Raw genomic sequence first — 10,293 nt, 5'->3', positions numbered from 1 at the left:
ATCTGCATATATTATTCATTTGGTACTCTTGTGTTTATGATATAAAGGTTTTGAGTGTCATTCAAACAAATAAACAAAACTTTCAAAACTCATCAAGAAAACTTGAGTTTCTAAAACAAAGTTTTTGAACACATACCTTCATAAGCCACAACACCACATGAATCAAACTCGCCATGAGTTTTAACCATGCCACCAGTCCGACCAACTATGTTATGCCCTTTGGAGCTGTGAAGACATATTATTTTATAAGGAATAAACTTTTGGATCTTGTTGGTTGTGAGGTAATGATGTTTCATAAATGGATGACCTAACATGGCATAAATATGTGAATTTTAAGCTCCTCCTTCGACCCCCAACAAACAAATTATTTAGAGAGCCCACTCCAAGAAAGAACCCACCGACTATGAGAATGTTTTAATACTAAAAACTGTTCATATCATATGTATGCATACATAGAGGAGCTGAAATCCTTCTACCATATTGAGTTCCATTCAATTATAGCAACCTGATATACTGCACTGAGTGGGTCTGATTAACTATCTTGTCCGATACAATGCATTGGTCACTGTGCTGTAAGAGGCCGATGGATTTCTTTGTCCAAACTCAAACAGAGTGTGTGTGTGTGTGTGTGTTAAGTAGATCTTAACGCCTATAACATGCACAATTTCCTCTTCAATTCTCTCTAGTTAACAAGACAAGTATGTGATGAGTATAGAAATTGACCGTCCGATCAACTGGCAGACGATAAACAGTGGATGTTAATCACAACTAAAATTCTTGTTCCTCATTATTTCGTGGGCTGCGATGCATGCTGAATTTAATATGAATAAATGATGTGCTAGTTGAATTAATTACAGACAGATTGAACAAATAAGTATGAGAAAAAGACGGAGCCTGAGTAACATTTTCTGCCAATTTTAGAACCAGTGTGATCTGTATGCTGTTCCCCAAGAATAGTTGAACAGTTAATACCACAATTGAATATAGCAAATAATCCGAGAGGTAGCGACACCCCACGCACCAAATAATTGTCTGCAAAAGGACACAAATTCCGGCCATGGGCTGGAAGAGTTTCGACCATATATATTTATACAGATACAGATATGGAAGAACAGGAACTGTCTTCGCTTTTCCCCAGGAAGAGGAAACGCAACTCTGTTCTTTCCTGTTCCTGTTTTATCAAATCGGGAACGATGCGCTTGATTTTTCTTCTTCTTCTTTTGCTATTTTTTCTTTGTTGGTAGAGTTTTAGATTTTATTGGAGCTCATATGGATCTTATTTGATGTGTTTGAGTAGAAGAAGATTTGTTTCCTGATGAAAGTAATAAGGAATATCTTGGGTTTCTGATCAATGAAGTTTGCCGGTTGGCGTTTGCTTGATTTATTCCTTCATCTATTATTCTTTGAAGTTTGAATTTGCTAAAACCGAGGGGAATTTTGGCTCCTTCCCAAAGTCTCGGCCAGGTCATGCGGTTTCTTCTGGGTTCACTAAAATCCAAAGAACACTGCTCGTGATCATCCTGTTTTCCCTTCACTGTATGATCTTTCTTTGGGGTGATCAGGCCAAAGTTAAACAATTAAGAAGGATTGTTTATATTTCGAAAGCAAGGTTACGACAGTTCTCTCTGGTTTGGTTTTCTACATCTAAAGACGCAAATTTCTCGTGGAATCTTTGGAAAAACCTTAAGGGTGTGTTTGATTAAATCTAAAATCTAAAGGCAGGGTTAATATGGAACCATGGATTTAAGATCTCCTCCATAATCCGTCAAACTTAATAATCTTTAGAAAATGGAGGGTGGACTAAATTTTCATAGATTTTAATTGACGGGAGGTTCTAAAACAGTCTAGGAAAAAAAAAGGGGGTGGCTTCGACTTCTTTAGGATATTTTCTCTCGTTCCTAAAAGTCTAGTCTTTAAGGAGAGGCAAACGTTTGATATCCATAATCATAAAATTTTAGAACCAAAATGCTTATTTTTTAAGAAATCCGAATTATTAAACGGGACAAACTATTTTGTTTTTTGAAATTAAAAAACTAAAGCTTGAAATTTTATTTTCATTATAGTTTGGTAGATAATGAATTAATGGTTCTCATTTTTCAACCAAAATTCCAAAGCATTAAATGCTCCTAAACAACTGATTATTACCATATTTTAGATTGTTAGTAAAATAAATGTCATCAAGGTTTTGGAAGAACAGCTTTTCACCGTCTTAAAAAATTGATTGAAGAACACTCACAATGTATCTGGATGTTTCAAACATCGATCCGAGTCCAGGGTCAGGTTTCGAGCATCGGATCGGCTCGGATCTCCCAGCCTACACCGAACCGGCCAACAGTCGTGCAGTGCGGTTCACCGTATCGTTAAGGAAGCGATACGGTTCAGTGCGGGTACTGACATAACCGAGGACAGATAGGAGAGGAGCTAAAAAGGTGGCTGCGGGACGGCAAATCCGTGGGGCTTGAGGTGGTTTTTTCCCCGAGACATCTTTTCCCTGGCATCTTTGAATGGTCTGTTCCTTGTCGCCAGGTCCGGACCCGGGTCGAATTTGCCCTTTACCAGATTCGACTTCGACCCCGCAGGGTTTTCTTTTCCACCCGGGTTCTGAATTGAAACTTTAAAACTAAATCTGGACCCACCGGAATAACAAGACCCGATCCGTGGACCGTGTTCATCGGTATCTGCGCGTCTTTGAGTGTTTGCTGCGTTGGTACGAACAGGAATGTCAGTGGATCATATTTGAATTTGATATGTCATTGGAATTGAAATGTTCAACAAAAGCTTGGATATGGTAAAAAAAAAAAACGTATTATCACATGTGACTAGATTCGCTTTTAATTTAATTTTAAGAAATAAAAATTCTCTAATTTAGTTTCAAAGAAACATCCAGTATCTTGGTTGGAAAATAGGATCGTATTTGAATCTTAATATATGAATATACGGTAAATTACATATATATTAAAACGGTATATGAAATTCCAATACATCATGGATATTGAGTTACCAATATGGTCGGCGTGATTTTTTAGAATTAAACTATGAGCGTCAAATGAGACACGGCGAGGGCCGTACAGTGGCCCTCCACAAGGGCCCAAGCGTTTTGGTTCTTGTCTCTTGGATTTATTCAAAAATGAGATGCAATTTTAAGTTATTGCATCTTGTAAATCTTTAGAAATTATAATCAGGCAACGTAACTGTTGAATCTTAATAAATAAATTACTTGCACTTTTTTTTTTGTAAAAAAATATAAGCTAAAAATTTTGATTTTACCAAAACTGGTTTTTTTTAAAACAAGTGGGTTTTCGATCGGTTTTGAAAAAGTGGTTTGTGTACTTGAATAATATGATCGAAAATTCAAGGAACTAAATTTTCTTGTCATATAAAGAATCCTTTTTGTATGGTTGAAACATATTGCATGTTAATTTAAAGCGGAATATTCAAATAGCACAGTGGTAAATACATCAGATGTTCACAAACCGACTACTAAAGGCGTTTGAATGCCCGGTGAAGATCGTCACTGGACACTATGTCTTGGACATTTCGTCCCGCAACGAAGCCACACTTGTCTTTTGTGAATGAAATAAAAATTATAGGATTTGGTCACCAATGATGCAAATTGAACCAACCATGTGTGTTAAACACTCTCTTCAACCACTAAACATGGCCTTACCTACAAGGAACTTACAATTTTATATTTACACAATTCAAATTACACCGACAAAAAAGACAATAGTTGTAGTCTAATTTTACATAAGCACAACATGATCGGTAGTTCATCCATAGTCTTTTGTATTTTTAGATGCTCATGTTTGAGATTAAGCGTGCATACACGATTACTCCGGTCCAAAATCATACCATCAACTCGAGTATTGTGTTTGCCATTGTTAGCAACCGACCAGATTCCGACCTGGAATCCCTTGAAAGGCTCATATTCGAGTCATCGTCTCCAGAAACTTAAATCTTGATTACTTTACATTTAAGAAAGTTAGATCTCATCTTTCTCTTAGTCGAAAGTTGGGAAAAACTTAGATCGGATCCCAAACTTTTTATGGTTCGATAGATTTTTTACAGTTACATTTTAAAGAGGAGGTCCTGCCGTTTCAGAGTCTCGTATTTAAGACTCAAATCTCAAAAAAAAAAAAATTAAAAAAGCTAAAAATATTTAAGAAAAGAAAAAGTAGCCGCTGCCATGAGTGTTCACTCGTCTGTATCAGGAATTTTGCGCATATACATTATTTATGCGTCCTCACAGGCCATGTCAGGCTTATTCATTGCTCTCTTAAAGCCCCTCACCTCTCTCTCTCTCTCTCTCTTCTCAGTGGCACTACAAAGTCCAAACGCCAAGCGGAAAGTTGCAAGAGCCCTAAGTTCTCGCCCTTGCATTACGCCGTGCTGGGTTCGATCCATTTGCCGTCAGCCTTCTCTCCGGACGGTTTCCCGGTAAGTTCTCCTCCTTTCACTCGGCCATTCTTTCCTTCCTCCTCCTCCGCCGTCTTCCTTTTTGTGTCCGCGTCTTCCCCAAATTTACCGGCACCTCCCGCCACCATCCTGCAATAGTAAGCCTCTCCTTTCTCTCCTCCCCTGCACCACCACCCCCACCCTCCTGATTCAACTCTTCTCCCTTGCTTGCTCCTGCACAACCGTAAGCAGTCTTTCTCTCTCTAGATCTATTTGAATGAAACGTATTTTGAGCTTTTCCGAAACCGACTCTCGATTCGAGAGAACTGGTTTTTGCAGCACGGTTCTTGGTATTGCGTTGGTGAAATTTAGGACATGAAGTCATGAACTGTGTGAGTGGAGAAGCAGGAAGGGAGTTCAAACATTGGTCGCTTTAAAATCCATAGCTTCCCCACTTTGTTCTAAATGCATTTTTTGGGAAGCGCCATCAGATCTCTCATTGAGAGCTCCATAGCCACATTGTGAGATTTGTTTGAGTATTCTCCATATGGGAGCACTGTCATTGCTGCAGAGAAAACCTGCAACAGAAAGCCCCTGTTTCGTCTCTTGCAGTGAGGACATTCTTGGCGACGGAAACTTATCTGCATTTTCCCGTTAGATCTGTTCTTGAGCTATCCTTCGGTTTTTTCTACCGATAGATGATAATGGTTCGGGCTGAAAAACAATCTATGAATAGTTCCCTTTCAAATCTGTTCCCAGCCCTCTAGTTTTCTTGCAATATCATTTCCCTTTCAAAGATAAATGATTGGATCTGCGATCTATTTCATGTTTACTGGACAGTTAGTCAGTTACTCTGATCTAATCGTCTCTCTCTCTCACGTTTCATTTTCATCTCTTTGCCCTTGTTAGGTGAAGATTTTGGTTGCACAAGCAATCCATGTTCAGTTGATGTGAAACCTGAGATCTGGGCCAGAGAGACGCTTACTGCCTGGGTGGGATACATAAATCCCTCAGGTGAGTTCATTAATATCTTTCAAAGCGTCTTCCTTCGTGAATTTATAGAGGCTTTAAAGCCAAGTTCGTTTCATCCAGTTGTTAATCGAGCATTGATCATTTGCTTTGTCTTCCTCCACAATAGTTAGACATCAGTTTCAGACATGGTCGATTAAGGATGTTAAACGGTTCGAATCTCAGATCAATTTGAACTCATATGATCGGATTACGGTAGGATACACCTAAACTACTGACAAACATCTATTTACCCATTTGAAACGGTTCAAGTTAAACACATCTAGATCTCAAATCTGAACAGTACCTTAGTGGTTGCTCTCACGAGTCTTTGAACCCCAAGTCAGTACATCTTGAGACTCTAACCTGTAGAAAGCCACCAGCACATTACTAGTGCAAAGAAAAAACTATGGTGGAAGAGGAAGAAAGCGTCCATCGAATGCCACCTGCAGCTGTGAAAATAAGAATCGCGCCTTATAGGAAGAAATGCTGAAAACTGCAAATTAGCCAAACTCGTGTCACTAGAATGACATTTGTATGAATGATGCTGTGTTTGAGAAATATCGCAGTCCTTGTTTATCGGCGGCTGAAATTTTTGGGGAAAAACGGGGAAGATCTCTTGAATGAGGATCTACAAGAAGGTTTCTGCAGTTCTTTACCACTGTTATCAGTTCCTTCCTTTAAATAGTTCCGCCATCATATACCCACGAAGACTTGCAAGAAACTACTGAAATATATGTGGATGATGAAGATTTTGCTGCGCAGATTGGTCTTAAGTCATGATGGTTGTTTTGAAAATTGCTCGACTCCCACATGCCGGCTATTTTACTGTGGCGTATGGGCCCTGAATCCGCGTCTTTTTTCAAATATGATAGTAATGTAGAATTTCTTCGATCTCCTCAACTTACAGTCTTTTGGACGGCGTGATGTCCATTTCATCCCGACTGACTTGCAGGCAATTAACAAATCCATCCTTGTCTTTTTTAACAAGTTGTAGATGAGTTCAGGCTTATTATAGATAAAGCTACTTTTGTTTTAAATGACATGAACCCAGTCTTGCTAAACACATGACTAGTAAGAAAGAGACAAATGCGTCAATATCTTACAAGTGCAAATGATAGGGCTAAAATTGTCAATGACAACGAAGTTGGAATGGATGTGACAATTACCTATAAAGGTCAGGGATGAATTCGAAAGAAGCCTTTATTTTAATGAAGTTACCAGTTGGGGAATCTCTTTGAATTTCTCACTTTTCGTCTTCTCGGTGTTTTATTTAGCAGGAACTTCTCGCCGGCCCGCCAAGATTTTACCGGTTAGAGTTGCGGGACCATCTGCAGCAGAGGCGGGACATTGTTTGCTTGTTCGACCCAAAACGAGGACCGTAGTATTATGGTGTTCTTCCTTGGCAGGAACTCATGTTCACGGTGAGAGACTGGGGATGGAGGAAGCCGGCTGCCTGATCAGCACCTTGCGCGGAGTCTTTGTTGTGATCAGTGGCTGCCATTATCCGCTACGCGTTGTAGGAGCGGCCAGTTGGTAGGAGGGCGAAGAAATCAATGGCTGCCGACTCAAGAAGAGTTGGGTATCCCTCTTTCTTTTACCTCCTCCTCTTGTTTCTCCTCCTCTGCCTTCGGCCCTCTTCATCCGACGACTCGGCAGCTCTCCTGGCACTAAAGAAATCCGTCGACCCCGGGAACGTGATCAGGTGGCCGGGACGCCGTGACTTCTGCGGGTGGCCTGGAGTGAAGGAGTGCGTCGACGGACGGGTGAGGAAGCTTGTGCTGGAGTCCCTGGGTCTCAATGGCACCCTTGATGGCGTCTCCCTGAATGCTCTGGACCAGATGAGGGTGTTGAGCTTCAAAGGCAATGCCCTCGCCGGCCCTCTCCCGTCCTTCGCCGGCCTCTCCAACCTCAAGAGTCTGTTCCTCAACAGTAACCGCTTCTCCGGTGCCTTTCCAGTCTCTCTCACCGGCCTGCACCGCCTCAAGGTTATCGTCCTTTCTGATAACCGCCTCTCCGGCACCATCCCTGCGGAGATCGCCCTCCTCCCTCGCCTCTACATGCTGCTCCTCGACGCCAACCTTTTCACAGGTAGCGTCCCCGCGCTTTCCCAGCCCACGCTCCGCTTCTTGAACGTGTCCAACAATGATTTCTCCGGCCCAATACCAGCAACTCCGGCACTCATGCAGTTCAACGATTCATCCTTTGCTGGCAATCCTGGGCTCTGCGGGGAGGAATTGGGACGGCCCTGCATTCCCGCCAGGCCACCGGCATCGTCACCGGTGGGCAATATGCCGAAACCTGGAGGGGGGCATGGACGGCGGCGGCTGACCAGGGCCCAGCTGGTGGCGTGCATCGTGGCAGGTAGTTTGGTTTTGCTGCTCTTGGTGGGCCTGCTGGCATGGTGGGCTAGCAGGGGGCGGTCGCGCGGGTGCCCATGCGATCAAGTGATTGGAGTGGTTGGCGGGAAGAGGGGAATCGAGGAGGGAGGTGGTGTAGAGGGTGGAGGCGGGGCAGCAGGAGGAGGACGGAGGAGTCGCGAGATTGGGGAAGTAGGAGACAGGGAAAAGAGCAGGGGCTTCCCGTGGGAGGAAGAAGGGATCGGCAGCTTGATGTTCTGCGGAGGGGTTCAGGGGATGTACGCGCTGGACGATCTGCTGAAGGCAGCAGCGGAGATTCTGGGGAGAGGGACGATGGGCAGTACCTACAAGGCGGTGATGGAGAGCGGTTTCATCGTCACAGTGAAGCGGCTCAAGAACTCGAGAAATCCTGGACCGGAGGAGTTCGCTAGGCAGATGGAAGCGCTGGGGCAGCTCAAGCACCCCAACGTGGTGCCACTCAGGGCCTACTTCCAGGCCAAGGAGGAGAGGCTGCTCGTCTATGACTACTTCCCCAATGGCAGTCTCTTCTCCCTCATTCATGGTAAGGATAGAAGGCTCCAAATTTTTTGGATAAATGCCTGGCTTTCTGCTTTCAACTTCATCTGAATCCGTGACTCTGCAGGAACAAGACCCGCCGGTGGAAAGCCACTTCACTGGACGTCCTGCCTGAAAATAGCAGAAGACCTAGCCACTGCACTTGTTTACCTCCACCAAGTCGCCGGCATCGTCCATGGCAACCTCAAATCCTCCAACATCCTACTCGGCCCTGATTTTGAGTCATGTGTCACCGACTATGGACTGGCGGCCTTCAAGCCCGACGGACTCGATGAAGGCTCCTCCGTCTTCTACAGGCCCCCGGAGTGCAGGGGCTCCATGAAAAACTACACCACAAAAACTGATGTCTACAGTTTCGGGGTCCTCCTGCTGGAACTCCTCACAGGGAAAACGCCCTTCCAGGATATGGTTCAGAATCCCGGAGTGGATATTCCCAAGTGGGTTAGGTCAGTCCGGGAAGAGGAGACGGACTCCGGCGGCGCTTCGGAGGATCAGGCGTCAGGAGCTGAAGGCTCCGAAGACAAACTGGTGGTCCTCCTCAACATAGCAATGTCGTGCGTCGGCCCGGTGCCGGAGAACCGCCCGGCCATGAGGGACGTGCTGAAGATGATCCACGAGGCGAGGTCCGATCCGCACGCTTCATCAAACAGCAGCGACCACTCGCCGGGCAGATGGTCGGATACCGTCCAGAGCTTACCGAGGGAGCAAGGATCGGAGCATCTGAATTTTACAGAGAGGGATTGAAGCACTAATTGGGGGGCTTTTAGCAAGAAAAAAGAAAAGGTTTGGGTTGTGCAAACTACCCCACTGTCGATCCTTTACGATTTGAAATTTTGAATTTGTGAGTGAGAGGGAAATGAGAAATATGCAGTCCAACCCTGAAATGTTTATATGGAAATTCCGGGCTATTGATCCCTGAGGAAGCCTGTGCGTGTATCATAATTTGACGAGTTCCGAATCATGTAGATGACATCTGTGTGGAAAGAATAAAGTTTTTATCCTTAAAAACTTGTTCTAACCTTTGTGAATCAGTCCAAATATATCTTTGTATGCGTGTGTTTTGAACTGGGGCAGAGCATTAGAAGGAAATCCAGAAAGAGGGGGCATTACAACGAAGCCCTCCAAACTCGAGAACTAAGTTCTTGTAAGAAAGGTTTTCGGAGGTTCCTGTAAGATCAAGAAAGCAGGCAGCATTTTTAAAGTCGCAAGTTAACTTGTGAGCAGTATGATCTCATCTGACAGCAGCAGCAAAACGACTCAGGAAGTGTGTGAACTCCGTTAAGAGCGCCTTTGTTCAAGTATCAACTGGATAAAAGAAAAGAAAACGAGACATAGGCATGTGAAGGTGCAGACAGTTCTATGACGTGTGGATAGGAGCTGCCAATTTGGGCAGCTTTCTGGTCGGGCTTGTTCAACCCACTTCAGGGCTTGTTTGATGATTCGTCTGAATCGCTGAATCTGATCAGTTTCCTTTTACTCAGTCGTTCAATTCCATTCAGTTTCCAGTTTATATGACAGCGGTCTATCCCTCCTTCTCCATATTCTTCTGCATTTTGCACCGTGTTCTTGGTTCATCACTTACTTCTATAGCTCACTGATCTCAAGTCGTTTGAAACTTGGAGTCATTAAACAGCAACCTTCCAGGAGTTTGGCACCTACATATATGTAAATACACCGGATCATTCTTTTTCCAAACTATTTTCTTGATCCAACTTTCTCTGGCAAGATTGGAGATTAATGGGGCACTGTTTGGGGCAACAAGCGACTTAGATCTTGATCCATGTCTAAGAATGACTCCGCCTCAACTGCCATCCTGAATCTTGGGCAGGGTTGCCTCCTAGAGAAAGACAGAGACGGCCGACCAGGTACCGTTTTTCCCTCGCAAAAAAAGAAAATTTAGCACGTTAAATGCTTGGAACCAACCAGCACATGCTTCATCATATCGAGTTCCTTC

The 10,293-nt window shown here is 43.7% G+C and overlaps 1 protein-coding gene across 4 annotated transcripts; it reads left to right on the top strand.

The window, feature by feature from the left end:
• The first annotated feature begins 4,269 nt into the window (after nt 1-4,269).
• LOC116260941 (inactive leucine-rich repeat receptor-like serine/threonine-protein kinase At1g60630) lies at nt 4,270-9,357 on the top strand. 4 transcript variants are annotated; one of them, XM_031639481.2, is made up of 4 exons: nt 4,270-4,437; nt 5,305-5,409; nt 6,684-8,325; nt 8,407-9,357. In XM_031639481.2, exons 3-4 carry the CDS (start codon nt 6,960-6,962, stop codon nt 9,081-9,083), a joined length of 2,043 nt encoding a protein of 680 aa, XP_031495341.1. In that variant the 5' UTR covers nt 4,270-4,437; nt 5,305-5,409; nt 6,684-6,959; the 3' UTR covers nt 9,084-9,357. The 4 variants fall into 4 exon arrangements, with proteins under 4 accessions (XP_031495341.1, XP_031495340.1, XP_031495347.1 ...); XM_031639480.2 differs by having other exon boundaries at nt 6,681-8,325; XM_031639487.2 differs by lacking the exon at nt 5,305-5,409.
• The last annotated feature ends 936 nt before the right edge of the window (nt 9,358-10,293 follow it).

Source organism: Nymphaea colorata, chromosome 9, assembly GCF_008831285.2.
Source record: "Nymphaea colorata isolate Beijing-Zhang1983 chromosome 9, ASM883128v2, whole genome shotgun sequence".
Taxonomy (NCBI): Eukaryota; Viridiplantae; Streptophyta; class Magnoliopsida; order Nymphaeales; family Nymphaeaceae; genus Nymphaea; species Nymphaea colorata.
The sequence above is the reverse complement of the archived record's forward strand: the minus strand, read 5'-3'. Positions and strand labels throughout refer to the sequence as shown.

Bases quoted from the DNA above. Each gene is read 5' to 3' on its own strand.
- LOC116260941 (XM_031639487.2), top strand. From the start codon at position 6,960: ATGGCTGCCGACTCAAGAAGAGTTGGGTATCCCTCTTTCTTTTACCTC. The intron at 8,326-8,406 runs GTAAGGATAGAA...GTGACTCTGCAG, and splicing joins TCTCTTCTCCCTCATTCATG to GAACAAGACCCGCCGGTGGA.